The 18,154-nt window shown below is 57.8% G+C and overlaps 1 protein-coding gene and 1 non-coding gene across 2 annotated transcripts; one reads left to right on the top strand and one right to left on the bottom strand.

Moving 5' to 3' along the window:
- Positions 1-1,884: 1,884 nt before the first annotated feature.
- SLC27A4 (solute carrier family 27 member 4) lies at positions 1,885-15,902 on the bottom strand. The gene is made up of 13 exons (XM_020874938.2): positions 15,533-15,902; positions 14,069-14,235; positions 12,113-12,507; positions 10,263-10,421; positions 8,804-8,873; positions 8,603-8,694; positions 7,434-7,543; positions 6,977-7,186; positions 6,673-6,799; positions 5,990-6,127; positions 5,696-5,860; positions 5,452-5,598; positions 1,885-2,696 (listed from the first exon to the last, which is right to left on the bottom strand). The coding sequence occupies exons 2-13, from the start codon at positions 14,227-14,229 to the stop codon at positions 2,539-2,541; spliced, it is 1,932 nt and encodes a 643-aa protein (XP_020730597.2). The 5' UTR covers positions 14,230-14,235; positions 15,533-15,902; the 3' UTR covers positions 1,885-2,538.
- Positions 15,903-16,177: 275 nt separating this feature from the next.
- On the top strand, positions 16,178-16,268 carry TRNAR-UCU (transfer RNA arginine (anticodon UCU)). The gene is given in 2 exon segments: positions 16,178-16,214; positions 16,233-16,268. It is a non-coding gene; the product is annotated as a tRNA-Arg (tRNA).
- The last annotated feature ends 1,886 nt before the right edge of the window (positions 16,269-18,154 follow it).

The following is an 18,154-nucleotide window of genomic DNA, read 5'->3' as shown; positions in this document are numbered from 1 at the left end:
AAATGTCAGGAAATGCCCAGTGAACAGTAGCTCTTGTGAATTAACTTCACAAACAGGTGTTGAGCACCTGCTGCAGGCACGGGAGATGACTCACAGCCATGGTCTGGGATGAGCAGAGGCAGACAGGAGCTGCAAGGCCCAGGGGCCCACCAGCTCCACCCTTCTTGGAGGGGCTTGGGAGAGGGGGCTGGTACAGAAGTGGGAAACTTAGGCGTAGGCTGGGATCTTAACACCGAAAACACGTCCTTTTTTTCCTTTTAACTACCATGTACCTCAGATATCAGCACCAGTTCCTGGGCTAGATTTCCAATCACAGTCTCATTACATGTCCACAACTGTCCTGGGGCAGGGATTCCTGTTGTGTTTAGTCACTCAGTTGTGTCCGACTGTTTGCAGCTTCAAGGACTGTCGCCCGCCAGGCTCCTCCATCCGTGGATTTCCCAGGCAAGAATACTGGAGTGGGTTGCCATTTCTTTTTCCAGGGGCTCTTCCTGACCCAGGGATCGCACCCGTGTCTCCTGCATTGGCAGGTGGGCTCTTAAAACCACTGAGCCACCTAGACCACCACTTATAGGGGAGGACAGAGGCTCAGCCTGGCCAATGGACTTGAGAGCAGGCCTAAACAGGAGCTTTTGACCACTCCTCTGTATTGCATCTTAGTGACTGTGTTCAACCAAAGGGAAGGAACAGGCACCCCTGGGGGCTCCTTCCCATTGGAGAGCCCTCCCATTGCTGAAGGTTAAAGACACAAAGTTTCACCATCAGTCACACCCAGCCCCACTGGAAGCCCAATCAAAGGCCCACCACAGAGTGCTCTGGGCTGGGTCCCTTGCCTGGGGGTCACGTGGGGACTCTGTCCCTCCTTCCCTCGGCAGATCGTGAAGGGCTGGATCTGATTCTGCAGGACCCACGCGCCCTCTGCTGGTCATACTCGGGCACTGCGCCCTTGCCTGCCACTCCCAAATCCCACCAGGTATCATCTCCCTCCAAGGGCCAACTCCAGCTCTGCCGCCCCCTCGCTTCCCCCAAGAGTGGCATCGGAAATCCATCATCTTTCAAAGGTCACCCCCCACCCCAGGAGGTACCCCAGACTTATCCTGGCCACCTATCACCCAGTCAGTTGCTGGCTGGGGTGTGGCTCACAGTTGGCTCTACAAGCATGCGTGACATGGAAGCTGCCTTCTGCACCAAGGAGGCGGCAGTGGAGTGGTGGGAAGGGCATGAGGCTGGCATTGCAGTCCCAGCACTCACTCTGCAACTCCAGTCAAATGATGGACGGTGGCGAGGGTTAAATAGTGAAGCCCTGGCGTACGTGCTCTGCCTGTGGCCCTGGCTTGGGCTGAATGGTCTCCCCTCTCCCCCACTTCCCGCTGGGCTGAGCACTTCTAGCCTGGGTGTGACACCAGGGATGGGCTCCAGGGGACAGCTGGCCCTCCACTGGCATTGCAGACTCACCAGCTCTGGGAAGATGGCTCCAGGAAGCCTTCTCAGACTCCACCCGGCTGGCTAGGCCTGCCTGCTCTGTGGCCCGAGAGCCCCCAACCCCTTGGGAAAGTGCAGCCCTGGCAGAAGGAACAGCATGAACAAGTGTGGAGCTGGGACCCTGCGCCGGCCTAGGGCTTCCTCCCTCCGTGGCTCTGAACGGCCCATTCCTCAGCCTGGCTCCCTTCGGCTATCTGGATCCTCCGGATTCACAGAGGAGACAGTTACTTGCCCAAGGCCACAGGCTCCTAAGTGACACCTGGCAGGGCTCAGGTGGGAACCGCCCCTCACCTGAGATGTGGGGACCGTGGCATCTTACCTGCTACATCCCTCGGTCTAAATGAACGAAGGAGTGGGGGAGGGATGAATGGGGCATGGGCTGGGGTGAGTGTGCACACAGGCTCGGGGAGGCAAGGCGGAGTTTATTGGCTTCTGAGTGCCCCACGCCCCTTCTCCCCTCACAGCCAGGCCAGGAGGAGATGTGGACAGACCAGCAAAGACAGAGAGGCTCCGCCTGAGGGACAGCCAGGCAGCCGCCCAGAGGATGAGAGGGGTGCCCCGTCCAGGCTGCCTGCTGCAGGGTGGTCCCCTCCTGCCCCGCAGGGCTGAGGGACACTTGCGTGGTCCCAGGGCCTGGATCCTCTTCGGATGTCCGATCGCCGGCCCTCCCGGCTTCCTGAGTCTGGGGGCTTCTGCCCTGGTTCCATTTACAAGCTGCCTGTTCTTTGCCAAGTGCTTGGAGACCCTCTATTTCCCTTTGTCCTGACCCGAGACATTACCCCGCGGGGCCTAGTCTCAGTCTCAGCCTGAGGCCCAGAGACCCCCACATGGCCTTGAAGACATAAAGTGGATCTGAAGCTTTCACAGAAAGCCTCAGGGTGGAGCGGGGAGGTGGCAGTGAGTCCCTTGGCAGTTTTGAGGGGTACAGGTCGGCATCTCGGGGGGTGGTGCCAGGCCCTGCTTGCTTTGGTCTGGCTTCGCCCAGGACCCCTCCGGGGTGGGAGCTGGGGCTCTAGATGCAGTATCCGCTGGCCCTCAAGAGGGACTCAGGGCCAATCACAGCTTCTCCTGGCCTGCCTGGATGCGAGTGTAGGCCTCTTGGTCCAGTGGGACGTAGCAGCCCTTCCGGGCATCCAGGTAGAACAGCTGGTCTTTTACAACTGTTGGGTCAAAGCCCTCCTTCCGCAGTTCTGTCTTCTGTAGCTTAAAGGTCCCTGAGGGAGGGAGAAGACAAGTGGGAGAAGGGTCAGAGGGTGTGGGGCAGGGGTCCGACCTCCAGGAACCTGTCCACCTGGGCTGAGGAGGGGCAGGGAGGAGGGCTGGAGGGAACATAGGCGAGGGGAATCGTGGGAGGAGGGACACAGCCCTTTACAGTTTGCAAAGGCTTCATCCATTACAGAATGCACCGCTCCTCAGCAGCCCTGGCAAAGGGGAGGGGGCGGAGGTACCTACCCCTCTTTGTAGACAAGGAAACTGAGGCCCAAAGAAGGGAAGTTATTTGTCCAGGGCCACGTGCTCAGTGACATCAGGCTGAGGGCAGGACACCGGCCTTTCCTGAGGGCTCATTTAACCTGAGCACCTCCCGGGTACAGAGCTGATCTCAGGTAATCTGTACCTCAACCCCGGGGGCGGGGACAAAACCCTATTCTATGGATTCTGAGATGCACAAGATTTCAGATTTCAGCATCTCTGAAATAGTTCGATTACCATTTTCCCCCTTAATAAATTCTATACCTTTCACTCAATGGTATTGGCCCCACTAGACAGATGAGAAGACTGAGGCTCAGAGAAGCACAGTTCTGGGCCAACGTTACACAGCTATTAAGAATTTGAACTCAGGTACAATGGATACCAGAAATGCCTACAGCTTCCTGTCTTGGCTTCTCTGTCATGTGCATCAGCCAATTCTCCCAGCAAGAGCTGGAGTCTTTCTCAACGCCTACTTGAATTTAGACTGGTTTTACAACTTACTCTGACTCAGAGAATGTGGCAGAAGCCACACTGTGGGCGGTCTGGGTGAGTCTAGGCCTCAAGGGGTGTTGAAGCTTCCATCCTCACCCGCTTGGGGGTGCCCTGAGACCAGACTGACCTCTGAAGGATGGAAAGCCATGTGGAACAAAGGGGAACCGTCCCAGCAAAGGCCACTTAGACAAGGTCCGTCTAGTCAAAGCTATGGTTTTTCTAGTAGTCATGTATGGATGTGAGAGTTGGACTATAAAGAAAGCTGAGCACCGAAGAACTAATGCTTTTGAACTGTGGTTTTGGAGAAGACTCTTGAGAATCCCTTGGACTGCAAGGAGATCCAACCAGTCCATCCTAAAGGAGATCATTCCTGGGTGTTCATTGGAATGGCTGATGTTGAAGCTGAAACTCCAATACTTTGTCCACCTGAATGGAAGAGCTGACTCATTAGAAAAGACCCTGATACTGGGAAAGATTGAGGGCAGGAGGAGAAGGGGATGACACAGGATGAGATGGTTGGATGGCATCACTGACTCAACGGACATGAGTCTGAGTAAACTCCAGGAGTTGGGGATGGACAGGGAGGCCTGGTGTGCTGCGATTCATGGGGTCGCAGAGAGTCAGACACGACTGAGCGACTGAACCGAACCGAAGTGGGTAGTCACTGGCCATGTGTGGCTATGTAAATTTAACTAAACACAATTTAAAATTCACTTTCCCCTTCACACTAGTCGCACTTCAAGTGCTCAACAGCTACTGGGAGCTGACGGTTGCTTTGTTGCAGAGCGTGGTCAGAGAACACCTCCATCACCGCAGACAGGTCTGTGGACACTGCTGCGGGGCAGACCAGCTGGGAGCCTCACGTGAGGGAGGCCACCTCACACCCAATGGCACTATTTCTTTAAAAACTTAAAATATTTGGGGGCCACACCCCACGGCATGTGGGGCCTTGGTTCCCTGATCAGGGATTGAACCCACACACCCCCTGCACTGCAAGATGGAGTCTTAACCACTGGACAGCCAGGGAAGCTGTTGATGACACTATTTGACCCTAGGTGGGGCCAACAGAAGAATGCTCAGTTGAACGTCACCCCAAATTACTGACCCACAAATTGTGAGCAAATAAGACACCTGTTCGGAGCCCTAAGTAAGCTTGGGGGCTGTCTGTCCTACAGCAAAGCCTGTCTGAGGCCTAAGGTCCAACAGCCTCCCTGTCCCTCAGGGATGCAGAAGTCACAGTGGCCATCCAGTCCTCAGGGTGCTTGCTGTCTATCTGGACTCACCGCTTACCCTGCCCTTCTCTCATCTCCCCGTCCCCCAGGGCCATCTGCAGCCCCTCGGACACTGGCGGGCTTTGCAGGATATGAGTCTGACTGGGTCACTACCCTGCTCAGACCCTCCTGGGGTTCCCCTGGGCCCTCCCATCCCACCACAGGCCGCTGCCCACCCCTCACTGGCTCCAGCTTCGGGGGCCTCCTTTCAGTCCCCTAGCAACCAAGCACCTCCCTGCCGCAGGGACTCCGCACTGGCTGTTCCAGAGGGCCTCCTGTCCCCACAGAGTTCTCTCTCTCTCACTCAGGTCTCCTGCTGAACCGGAGCATCCTCAGGGGAGCCTTCCAGTCATCCCCAAGTCACATTCCCTTTCCTATCAGTTTCCTATCAGCACTGCACTCTTTTATCTTACCAATTCCTTATCCTGTGGCTGCCTCCTGCTCTGGAAACTCCAGGGAGGCACACAGGTCCTGCTGCAATTTGTCCCCTCCATCCCCAGGGCCCAGCACAGTGCCTGGAGCAGACCACCCCACTCAGTACTGGTTCCACTGATAATGGACACATCACCTCTCTCAGGAGGTGGCGTCAGCTCACAGCTAGGTCACGTTGCCGACCACCCAGAGAGGCTGTGGGGAAGGGCGAATGACAGCCAGCCGGTCTCCCCACAAGGGCCCGGCAAGGGGCCTGGGCTGGCACCCACCCATGATTTGGAGCTGGGCGTCGGGGGGGACACACCTGTCTTGTGCAGCTCGGGCAGGAAGCGCAGGAAGATGGGGCGGGCATACAGCGGCAGCTCCTTCTGCAGGAGCTGGGCTAAGTGCTCCAGGTCACAGCTGCCAGAGGAGCTGGCCACGGCGGCCATGCCGGCCCGGCCCTCGGTCCCTGGGGGGGTGGCAGAGTGGACAGTGAGCGGCTGGCTGGCCATGGCCCCGCGGGCTGCTCCGCACACACGTCTGGCCCCTCCCGCCTCTCGGGATACCTGGCACCTCGACGCCGTACACGGCCACGTCGGCCATGTCCAGCAGGCGGCTGAGCGTGCCCTCCACCTCGGTGGTGGACACGTTCTCGCCTTTCCAGCGGAACGTGTCCCCTGTGCGGTCACGGAAATACAGGTAGCCCAGCTCGTCCATCACCAGCACGTCACCTAGAGAGAAGTCATGTGGTGAGGGGGGCCCAGGGGCTTGGTGGGGGGAGGTGTTCCTGAGGGTGGGGCCCCTCAACCCCCCCTCCTCCCCAGGGGGCGGCAAAGGCCTCCGGAGAGGTGCCCACCCACCGCTGAGGTAGGCCTGGTCCCCCTTCTTGAAGACATCCTGGGCGATCTTCTTGTTGTTGGCGCCCTGGTTCAGGTAGCCGTCGAAGCGCCGCAGGGGGTCTCGCTGGATGATGATGCCCACCAGCTGGCCCGGCTCACCTGCGGCCAGAGGAGGCAGGGTCAGGTCCCCCTGGGGTCTCCTTCATACTAAAATGCCCCCAGCAGCAGCCCCCAGAAATGCTCCCTTTCCCCATCAGCCCGGGAGCCCCGAGGGCTGGGAGCTTCTCAGTAACACTTGGTCACTGAACAAATGAAAGGGTGGTCAAGCTCAGTGTGGACGGCCTAACCAAAGTCAGCACTCCCCAGGCCCCGCTCTGCTCAGAGGTTTGCATCCTGTACCACGCCGCCTCCTCAGCACAACCACGTGCAGGAGAGGGACTCAGGCACAGAGCTGGGAGGCTTTGGCGGCTGGGGCTCAGGGTCCACAGCACAAATGTGCATGAATGGGCTGATGGGTGGATGGGATGGTGACTGAGTGGATGGACGCATCAAGAAATAAATGCCATGCAGCCCTAACAGAAGGGCTGACTTCTGGCCGCAGATCAGAATGGGGCTCCCCACCCACCCACACACCCATCCCTGCCCCGTCCCCTTCCTGGGCCAGCCCTCCCAGCCTGACCCCCAGTTGCAACCCTCGGGCAGACCTGGCTTGCAGGGAATGCAAAGACCGTCAGGGCCCCGGATCAGCTCCATGGTGTCCTCGTTGACACGAACCAGCCGGATGGGGTACACGAAGGACAGGATGCGGCTGTTGAAGCCACAGGCCCCCACCTGCGAAGGCCAAGCCTTGGGCCCGGGCTCTTCCACCACGGGCCGGAAACCGGACAGTCTACGGGGCTGAGAGCCGGGGCTCCGGCTCCCGTGACCACACTCCATGCCGGAAGCCCGCCCTCCCCTCCGCCGTCCGTGTCTCCCGTGGGCCCTCTGCGTCCCCAACCTGGGCCGCACCTGGCCGTCGAAGTTGCCCAGGCTGCAGTTGCACTCCGTGGCCCCGTAGAACTCGGCCACCTGGGGGATGTGGAAGCGGCTACGAAAGTCGGTCCAGATGGACTGCCGGAGGCCGTTGCCGAGCGCCATGCGCACGCGGTGCCGGTTTTCCGCCTCCCGGGGCGGCTGGTTCAGGAGGTAGCGGCACAGTTCACCGATGTACTGCACGATCTGCGGGTGGACCTGGCATGAGTCTGGGCCCTGGAGGCTGCCCCTACTTCACAGCCTTCCCAAGCCCCTACCTCTACTATCCCCGGGGCCAGCTGTGCGATCCCTTCCCTCTCCAGGCCTCAGTCTCCGCTTGTGAACAATGGGAACGCTGCCCCGAGTAAACAGCTGGCTGCCTTCAGCTCTGTGTCCCTGCGCAGAACTGGTGGGAGGGGCGCAGGGGCGCCCCACCCCTTCCCTTCTCACTCACTGTGCAGTTGTACTTGATACAGTCATCCCAGAAGCGGGAAGCCGAGAACTTCTTCCGGATCACCACGGTCATGCCGTGGATCAGGCACTGCCCCATCCCCACGATGTTTCCTGAAGGCAGAGGGGGAACCCAGGGGTCAGGGAGACAGACAGGAGCTCTTTCCCTCCAGAGCCTCGTCTTTTTGTTTATTTTGGCCACCAAATATGTCACTTTATTTTTTTAACTATTTTGCACTGGGGTATAGCTGATTAACCAACAATGGTTAATGGTTTCAGGTGAAGAGCGAAGGGATTCAGCCATACATATACATGTAACCATTCTCCCCCAAACTCCCCTCCCATCCAGACTGCCACATAACACCTAGTAGAGTTCCCTGGGGCTATACAGTACTGAGTGAAGTAAGTCAGACAAAGGAGAAACATCGTATACTCCAGAGCCTCCTCTTGTACAGTCCAACCCCCTCAAAGACTCTCCTTTTCCCCTGTCCTGCCCCTCCAACTCTAACTGGTCACATCTCTTCCCAGTCAGACACCTTCCATGGCTCCCCAGTGCCTACGGGATCAAGTGCACACTACTTAGACAGTCCCCTGAAGCCTCTGGAGCTGGCCCCAAGCTCCTTCTCCCAAAGCTGTAACACTGCCATTCAGCCAGCCAGAACTGAGCTAGCCTGCCTGGCTTCACATCTGCCTGTAGGGGCATCTCCTCCAGGAAGCCTTCCTGGAGTTGGGCTCTTTTGAGTTGAACTCCTTGCTCCCTGCCCCTCCCCACACTCAATGCCCTTTCTTGCCTGAGAGTTCAGGGTAGGGTTCCCATCATTCAGTCTGCCCCCAACACACACACTCCAACTCTAAGCACCTTTAAGGGCAGAAACTATATTTAGTCCATCTCCGTCTTTCTATAGGGCCCCCAGACCAAGCAGCCAGGCTGTCCACACCCGTGGAAATGGACTGAATGGTCAGACCAGCCCAGGTGCTCTGCGGGACACCGCCGCACCCACCAATTATGCTGGTGTGGCCACTCTCATCTAGGTCAATGCCCACATCTGGATTTGAACCCAGATTTGACTCCAAAGCTTGTTATGTTTCTACTGCAACATGGAGCCTGCCAGGACGGGTAGGGCTCTGAAGGCTCAGGGGCAGCTGGGCACCGAGGGGGCGGGCCCAGGCTACCTGCAGAATGGTAGAGGGGGAGGCAGTCATAGATGATGTCGTCGGGCCGCATGCAGAAGCCGTAGTACACCAGGGCGGCCATCCGGTAATACCTGGGAAGGCAGAGGGTCAAAGGCTCCGTGGGCCTCTGGAAAGGCAGGAGGAGAGGCGCCCCAGGCCCCACCTCCCCAAGTCTCCCCTCCCAGGGCACCGTCCCCTTACCGGCTGTGCACCACGATGGCAGCTTTGGGCAGCCCGGTGGTGCCTGATGTGTAGATGTAGAAGAGCTTATCTGAGGAAAACAGGCAGGAGCGGCTATGAGAGGGGCCAGCACAAGGCTGGGCACAGAGTCAGACATTGGTAGGTGTGTATCACTTAACACCCATTCCCAGCACACCTCCTCCAGGAAGCCTACCCTGATGACCCCAGCCACCACTACCTGCACTGGTTCCTTCAACACTCTTCTGAGCCCTCACTCTGTGCCAGGGCCAGGGTGACATCAGTGACTAGTATGAGCACAGGCCTTGCCTAAGAGCGAGGTGCCTGCCCAGTGGGACAGGAAGATGAGTAGGCGGGCATTTCCAACAGCGAGCACTGCGTGTTGGCAAGCACATGGCTTGCCAAAGCCCGGCGGCAGCACTGAACCCGGGCTCCAGGGAGGGCTTTCTCAGAGGAGGTGATGCCTACTGCGTGGGAGGTACCAGCCGCAGGCAGCGGGGCTCAGAGGCAGCTTTTGCACCAGCAACCCTGTCTTTATCCCTCCAGATCTGAGCGCCAGGACGGCACGTCACGGTTTCTGTGTGAGGCTCAGTCCCACCAGGCTGAGGTTCTGGGAGGTCAGGCATGCTACGGGGTGACGCCACATGTTATGCAGTAACTCTCATGTTACAGGGTGCCCACGGCATGTCAGCCCAAGGCTGGGCACCAGACTCAACCAGCCAGAGGCCCTGCCCTCAAGGAGCTTACAAAAGCACCCAGCACACAAGAGCCACAGATGGCAGAGTTCAACGATAATGACCCCAGCTCTCCATGAGACCTTTTCCAGCCCTCAAGCATAGGTTCGGTTGCCATCCCGTTTCCTGGCTCTGGGAACCGAGGCTCAGAGAGCAGCTCAGGTGTTCAGGGTCACACAAGGGAAGCAGTAGAGCTGGACATGAACTTGGCCCAGGCTCCAAACGCCGCCCCCCCCAGGCCATGTGGCAAGCAGTGGGTTCCACATGGCAGGCTTGTGGAGCGGAGAGGAAGAGAGGCGAGAGGGTCTGGAAGGCTGCCTGGAGGAGGGGGTAGGGGGCAGGGAGCCCAGAGCAGGGAGAGGATCACAACAGGTGCCCGCCCTGAACGGCCGCTGGGTGACTATGAAAGGGCTCGCCGTGGGCCTGAGCCCAGCCCACACTTGGACGAGGCAGGCTTCTGGGCTCCTGTGTTCCTGCATGCATTGGGCATCAACGAAGGCTGTTCAAGAACTGCATGTTCAAGAAGTGCCTGGCACTTTGACACGTGCCAGCTCATGCAGTCTTCGCAGTAAAAGCTGGGGACTGTGCTCATTTTCCCCAAATGGAAAAGGGAGGCGACATGACTCACTCCAGGTCACACAGCAAGTGTACAGAGGAACCCAGGCCCCGAGGCCCCCGCTGTGTCTCTTGGCCATCTTTGAACCCTTCTGTGGGGGTGAGGGGCTCACCTACGAAGCCCTTGTTGGGATGGCTGGGCTGGTGCTTGGGGGCATCTTCCAGTAGCGGGTCCAGGTGATTTGTGCCAATGGGCACCGCGCTGGGCTCCCAAGGACCGGAGCAGAAGAGGTTGAGCGAGTTGTCCAGGTTGGCATGGATCTCAAGGACAGCTGTGGAGGAAACAAGATAGATCTGCAGGCAGGCCAGGCTCTCCCCCCCGACCCGTGTTCTGGGGACCTCTACTCATGTGGGGCTGAGCATGGTGTCAGGGGACGCTGGCTGGGTGTGGCAGAGAGGTGGGTGAAGCGCCTGGGACTTGTTATAAGGAAGATGCTGAGAGAAGCAAGGGCTCCCGCGAGCAGCTGGCTGATCAGGTGGCGGGCTCTTTACATGAATGCTCCTGCTCACACACCTCAGGAAACAGGTACCAGTAACAGCCCATCTTACAGATGGGAACACTGAGGCCCCAAGCACAAGAGGCACTCACAGCTAGAATGTGCCAGATCTGGGACTCAAAGCCAGCTCTACCTCACCCCAAGGTTTACGCTTCTATCCCCTGTATGATGCTAATCTGTGGGGGACTGGTTAGGAGGGAGGAGTCAGGGGGTGATCAGAGGCTGGCAGCCCTCCAGCCTCTTCACAGGGTGGCGGCCTTCTCTCAGGCTCTCCTGTGCACTACAAATGTCCAGACACTCAGCACCTGGAGCACAGGCTGGTCCTGGCCCACTCAGCCATACTTCCTCTTAACTTCTTCCAACCCTCTCACTCTCTCCCTGCCGCCTTCTTCCTCTCGTTTCAGCATCTCTGTAACCTCTTCTGCCCATTAGCCCACGACATTAGCCCATTAGTCGCAACAGCGTGGGGAGAGAGGCCAGGGACACTGGGGTCAAGCTCAAGCTAAAATCTCGGTTCCATCACCCACTTAACAGCTGTGTGGCTCTGGGTGAGTGCCTCGCACCACTCTGCACCTCAGTCTCGTCCTCTGTAAAGCCAAGATGACACTCTCTGCTTTCACCAGGCTTTGTGAAGATTAGAGTGGAGGCCAATAAACATAAGCTCCGAGGCACAACAGGGAGTGGCTTCTCGTTCCCGTTTTACAGATCAGGTAGGTGAGGCCAGGTATGGATGTGAGAGCTGGACTATAAAGAAAGCTGAGCACCAAATAACTGATGCTTTTGAACAGTAGTGTTGGAGAAGACTCTTGAGAGTCCCTTGGATGGCAAGGAGATCCAACCAGTCCGTCCTAAAGGAAATCAGTCCTGAATATTCATTGGAAAGACTGATGCTGAAGCTGAAGCTCCAATACTTTGGCCATCTGACGCGAAGAACTGACTCACTGGAAAAGACCCTGATGCTGGGAAAGATAGAAGGCGGGAGGAGAAGGGGACGACAGAGGATGGGATGGTTGGATGGCATCACTGACTCGATGGATATAAGTTTGAGTAAGCTCTGGGAGTTGGTAATGGACAGGGAGGCCTGGCGTGCTGCAGTCCATGGGGTCGCAAAGAGTCGGACAGGACTGGCTGAGTGACTGAACCGACTGAGGTGAGGCCAGGTGAGTCACAAGAATGGTTACCATCGTGTCTGAGTGCTGACCTAGCATCAACTGCTTTGTTAATGGTTCACTCTGTTAAGCACCTCTCTGAAAACGGTGCTGTGGTGAGGAGACCACGGCAGAGGACTACCATCTCCCCGGGTCTCCCGGCTCCCAAGGGAATGGGGAGGGAAGAGCCCACGCCGTCTGACTCCAGGGCTCATGCCCTTAACCTCTGAGCCACACACAGCCTCCCCTGGGGGCTGGAGGTGGGTTGCGGCAGTCCCATGGGACTCCCTGCCTGTCCCTTGCCACTTTAGGGCTCACCTGGGGCCATCTCGCTGCCAAAGACGAGGGCCCGGGCCTGGGAGGAGGTCAGGCAGTGGAGCAGCGCGTCCCGCCGGAGGTTGGTGTTGATGAGTGCCGCCTCCACGCCCAGTTTGGCCATGCCCAGCCACAGGCCCACAAACTCATTGCGGTTCTCCATGAAGAGGGCGACCACGTTGCCAGAGGCCAGGCCCTGCGCCTGCAGGAAGTTGGCCACGCTGTTCGAGTAGTCGTCCAGCTGCCGGAAGGTCCAGTGCGTGTCTGTGCCCTCGAAGATCAGGGCTGTCTTGTCCGGGTGGCGCTGGACTGTGGCAGCGAACAGCATGGGGATCGTGCGCCGCTCCCGTAGGTACCGTCGGACCTTGGCTTTCACCCTCAGGAGCACGGTGCCGCCGCTGGGGGAGGGGAGGAGGAGCAAGGAAGCTGTGACTGCTGGGCTTAGGAATAGGGGGTCCCGAGACCCTTGTCTGATCGCTTGCGACACCCCCTTCCTAGCACCCGTGTGTGGGGCAGCGTTACCTGTAGTGACTCACTGATGCTGCATGCTAACACCAGGTACCCAGGCGATGACTCCCTCCCCGCCTGGTACAGAGGAAGACACTGGTGCCCAGCACTTGCCCCGGGCTTCAAGGTGGGACAACGTGGCAGTGCTGACATTTGAACTTCAGTCCCCTCCGACTCCAGAGTTCAACCCCTTTTGCCCTCTAAGCTCTGCTCCGAGTCTGCAGCTCTGTCAGGGCCTTCCACGACTCCAGGGACCAAGCCAAAGTCCAAACTCCTCGTCCTGAACCTGGCACACCTCCAGATCATCCATCTTCCCCTCACCACTCCAGTAAAAAAGGACAAGTTTGCAATTTGTCCGGTTTCCCTCCCTGTGGGCCCGACAAGGGTGGGGCTCTGTCCTGCCTCACCATCTTGCTCCCAGGCCCTGCTAGGTGCCAGGCAGGGCACTGACATTCAACCGATGCTTGTGCAACAAGCCTTTGGCAACATCCCCCTGCCTTGCCCTGCCACCTCAGACCCCTGAACTCTCCTGGCTCCCCAGCCTCTCTGCCTTTGCTGCTGCCATGCCCTCTGACTGGCGCCCCCTGCTTCCACCTCCTGGAGGTGACTCTCAAGCACACCTGCTTCTCCTCTGGGAGGCCTCCTCTGATTTCCCAGGGCCCAGGCCTGAAGCCGTCTCTCTCTGCTTCACGCCCCCACAGCTCTGGGCTGCTACCATCCTTCCCGCGGTGGCGATTCAACTCCTTTGCAATCAGCTCAGATTGACAAACGCTGAGCTGCCTGTTCTGGGTGCGGGTCACACTGCTGGGACACTACCATGAGCAAGACAAGACTGCCAGGGTCTCTGCTCCCAGGGCCCTAACAACCTGCGGGTTTTCTGTGTCCTCTGCCGGTCTCCCTGACCAGTCTGAGCCTGTTCCAGGCCCAGGACTGCCCTGTCCACTCAACCCCACACCCAGTCAGCCCAGCGTCTGGTGCAGAGCAGGTGGCAGCCAGGGTTTCTGGTACAGGATATCCTCCTTGTGGGCCATATCTGCCCTTCTTTGTGGAGCAGCTTCTTTGTGGGCATGATTCAGGGTCTGCTTGAGAACCCACGCCAGCCGGAGGACAGGGACTTCCCCACAGGGTTCCTCTTCACCCTCTCACAAGCTACAGCATCTTCTTGGGACCCCTTACTGAGGTCTCCTCAACATGCCTGGTGTTCAGTGTATGGACCAGACCCCCAAGTCTGCTCCAGGCTAAGGGGCACCAGGTTAGGGAGATTCCCTGGGAAGAGACTTTGACCGTGGCAATGGAGGTATCATGTACTATTGTGAGGGGAAGGATGCGGAGAAAAGACTGCTCTTTTGGGGCCCAGGTGCCCTGTGCTGGTAGAGGCCATGTAGTCTGGTTTGGAGAGATTAAACCCAGAAGAGTGTAGGAGACCCAGGAAGGGCTGTACCAGGTACTCACAAGACATCACGCCTGACAGTCTTGATAAAGATTCGGATGAAGCGCCAGCCGCCAGACCCCAGGTAGAGGAAGAACAGGGAGCACCCCACTTGGGTCCAGGGCAGTTTCAGCACCAGCCAGGAGAACAGCAGCACCCCCAACAGAGACGCCCCAAGCAGCATTGTGGCCTGTGGGCACAGGGCGGTCAGTGGACCTGAGTGCCTGGGTCCCCTACCTCCTGGCCCCAGGCAGCCAGGCCACTATCATCTCAGATGGTCAATGTGCAGTGGGGTCAGATGGACCAGGGTAGCTGAGGACTGGGTCCCACCCCAGGACAGTCTGGAAGGGTCAGGCTAGAGGCCTGGACTTGAGGTGAGGAGCTGGGTTGTGGGTCAGAGGCTGGTTCCAGCCTCCCAGTCCCATTTATGCCCTGGACTCTCTGAATGATCTTGGACAAGTCCCTTTCCCACTTTAGTCCTTAGTCTTCTCCTCTGTGCAATGGGTATAACGAGCATTGGTCTCAGAGGACAGTCTTCTCGCCTGACATCTAGCATCCCAACCAAAACAGCTTGGTATTGACTTAAGTGCCTCTGGCTCGACTCCCCACTCTGAGACCTAGGGAGTTTCTGTGGATGATAAGGCCAAGTCACAGCACCCAGAGGTGCAGCTTCTTGGGAAGGGGCCTTGGTCAGTCCCTGCCCTTAGGCCTGGGAGCACCATGCCTCTGCTGGCCCACAGGGGGCGATGGAGAAAACAGGCAAAAGCCTGGAGGTGCCAGAGAGGTGATCTCCCAGAGGAGAAAGGTATTGAGAGGAAGAAGGCATTGAAAGCACCCCACAAACACACTCAGCAAGCCACTCTGATGACTCTTCGGGGACTGGGGCTTAAGGGAGGAGGAAGAGCTGGCAGGGCTGAGATTAGGGCTCTCGGACTCTATTCCTAGCACTTTACAGACTTGCTCAAGGGACAGCAGAAGGGGCTGTTGGCCTTCAGGCTCTCCTAATCCTGGGGAGGGGCTGAAGGTCACGGCTATGAGGGAGCCTGAGATCCTCCAAGCCAGGATGAAGACATAGTCCGGACCCTTTGACCATCTCCCCCTCCTCCACACGAAACGCAAAAGCCAGGAGGAGGACTGCACCAGCGCCTGCAACTTCAATGCCCAAAGTCTCCAAGGTCTCCAGAACTGTGGTCTCCCAAAGTCCGTCAGGGCAGAAGGCAAAAACCCGTCCCGAAAGCCTGAGGGTTGTGGACGAGGAAGGAATGGGATGCCCAGATCTCCCGGGGCCGCGATCCCGGGTCACTATGGATCGCACCGGCCCCTAAAAAGCCGGGGTAACAGAGCGCCCGGCAAGGAGACAGAGCAGCAGGGCGCGCCCCGTTTCCCCTTCTTCTCCGCCCCCAGCCCAAGCCGGTACTGCCACTTCCCCCGGACTCGACCGAGCACAGTCTCTCGCCCGGAGACCCATTGTTCTGGCCTGTGCTCACCTGGCGTCGGCCCCCGCCGCGGGGCACCTTGTCCAGATGCGGCCCGCCGGCTGTAGCAGAGTAGGGAACGCGGCGCGCATCAGCCGCTCCTGGGCGCGCGGGTCAGGTTCTCAGCAGCGCTTTGCCGGCTTTGCGCCTCGCCTGGCCCGGGCCACTCGGCCGGCCCCGCCCGCCCGCCGCGCTCCTCCCCCCGCCCGCCTCCCGCCATCCAAACCGGCTGCGCCGGCCGGCAACACCTCCTCCGGCGCCTTGCCCACGGGCGAGCGAGCCGCAGAGCCGCCCGGTGCAGCGCAGCCTCTGAGCGCCGGGCGCCGCCGGACTCAACCCGCCCCCTACGCGCGCGACGGCCTCGGGAGGGGCGCCGCGCCGCACGCTGGGGATTGTAGTCCGCGCGCCGTGCGCCCCCGCCAGGCCGGGAGGAGGCAGGCGGGCTCTTCCTGGACCCCCCACTCCCCCCAACCCGTGGGCGCCCGGACGTGGGGGAGGGCACCCCAACCCCGACTGCACCACTGGCGAGGATTCCGGGAATCCGCGCCCAGACACTGGCAAAGAGTTCGGCAAAGGCCCCCGCGCCGCACCTAGAAGGGCGCTAAAAGGGCGGGTGTTCAGGCAGAGGTATGCCGGCGCGGGGGAGGATGAGCAACCGGCTCTGTGGCGCAATGGATAGCGCATTGGACTTCTAGCCGGCCTGGGTGTGGTTATTCAAAGGTTGTGGGTTCGAGTCCCACCAGAGTCGAATTTTGACGGCCCCTTCTTCACTTCCATTCGGATATTTTGTGGCCTCCAGTGCCGTAAGGAGGAAGGACTGATGCTGAAGCTGGACAACTCCAATACTTTGGCCACCTGATGCGAAGAAATGACTCATTTGAAACGACCCTGATGCTGGGAAAGGTTGAAGGCGGGAGGAGAAGGGGACGACAGAGGATGAGATGGTTGGATGGCATCACTGACTCGATGGACGTGAGTCTGAGTAAACTCCAGGAGGTGGTGATGGACAGGGAGGCCTGGCGTGCTGCCGTCCATGGGGTCGCAAAGAGTCGGACACGACTGAGCGACTGAACTGGACTGAACTGAGTGCCATAAGGTTCAGAAGCACCCCCACGCTCCTGTGGCCCTCAGGCTAGCACCAGTGCTTCTGGGACGGCAATAAACTTGACACCCGGAGTGCTGCGTAGGAACCCTTTGCTATCCTTGCTACCTTGAAAGCAACCTGGCAGTAAGTACAAAGGGCAGGGGCCTGGAGACCGCTATAAATCTTTGGCCCCTGAAGAGAATGACCACATTTGTCGTGACACCTGCCCAACCCTGGGCCCCCTGCCAACTTCCCCGCCCTGTGTCACTCTGGACCTCTCAAAACTGGCCTCCTTGATAATGAAACCTGTTGGGCATCCACAGTTGCCACTTGTCGTTAAATAGACCCCTTAATCCGGAGAGAGGTTCCAGAGGAAGGGGACACATGTACACCTATGGCTGATGCATGTTGATGTTTGGCAGAAACCAACACAATACTGTAAAGCAATTATCCTTCAATTAAAAATAACAAGTTTTTCTTTTTTAACTTAAAAAAGATAGATTCCTCCTTAATCCCTTATTTCAGTCCAAGTCCTTCAAAGTGAGGAGGGACAATTTTCAGAGCCTGTTGATAGAAACAAAAATGAAAATTTGGGGGACTTCCCTGGTGGGTTAATGGCTAAGACTCCAAGCTCCTGATGCAGAGGGCTTGACTTCAATTACTTGTCAGGGAACTAAAACCTGCATGCTAAAAAGATCTTGCATGTTGCAAGGAAGATCCTGCATGCTGAAACTAAGACCTAATGTAGCCAAGTTTTTTTTTTTTTTCTATGAAATTTCGGTCTGATAAGTACTTGGATCTATTTCTTTCAGAGTACAGGATGCATCCTTTTGGGGGACCAAGGTATATAAAAGCACCACTTCTCCCTTGGGTATGACATTCGGGAGGCAGTGTGGTGCAGTGGTTATGAGCCTAGGCTTTGGCATCCAGCAGACCTGGGTCAACTTCTCAGTTGAAAGTTCAAAGTTTCCTTTTCTTATATGTAAAAATCAAGACATGCTAATAGTGTTCACCTCAGAGGGTTGGTTTGGAGAGTCACAGGGAGCATCTGAATTAGCAGTTGACATTTTTATTATTGTAACTTATAGGCTTGTTGACCACAAAGCACATACAAAACCTGGACCTGAAGATTACCTCTAATTGTATTCACAGGTCTTAGTGAATAACAGAAGCTCAAATAAATGCTTGTTGAATGAATGACACAGAGAGTGAATTGGAGGCCTTGACCCAGGGGCACTAGTAGTAAAGAACCAGTCTTCCAGTGCAGGTAGATGTAAGAGACAAGGTTGTCCCTCACCATGTGCTCACTGTACTTCAGTCAACACCCACCACACACACGTTACTGTGATTTAGCTTCTTTGCTTTCTGGTCAGACACACCTGAGTTGCCCTCCAGACCAGCTGTTCTGCATGTGGTGAGGGACAACCTATTCAGAGAAGAAATAATCTCTGCCTACCCACCTCGGTGTGTCCAGCTAGGCTATATGCCACTTTAGGGCAGACTGTCTTGTTCTTCTAGGTCCCCTGGCATCACCCCCCTCAGGCCAGGTA

This window comes from Odocoileus virginianus, chromosome 2 (assembly GCF_023699985.2).
Source record: "Odocoileus virginianus isolate 20LAN1187 ecotype Illinois chromosome 2, Ovbor_1.2, whole genome shotgun sequence".
NCBI classification, from domain to species: Eukaryota; Metazoa; Chordata; class Mammalia; order Artiodactyla; family Cervidae; genus Odocoileus; species Odocoileus virginianus.
This window is presented reverse-complemented; position numbering and strand designations above follow the sequence as displayed.

Excerpts from the sequence above, each read along its gene's own strand:
- SLC27A4 (XM_020874938.2), bottom strand. The coding sequence starts at position 14,229 with ATGCTGCTTGGGGCGTCTCTGTTGGGGGTGCTGCTGTTCTCCTGGCTG. Across the intron at positions 6,800-6,976 it reads TGGGCAACTTCGACGGCCAG|GTGGGGGCCTGTGGCTTCAA; the intron begins GTGCGGCCCAGG and ends TGGCCTTCGCAG. Across the intron at positions 5,599-5,695 it reads GTACGGCGTCGAGGTGCCAG|GGACCGAGGGCCGGGCCGGC; the intron begins GTATCCCGAGAG and ends CCACCCCCCCAG.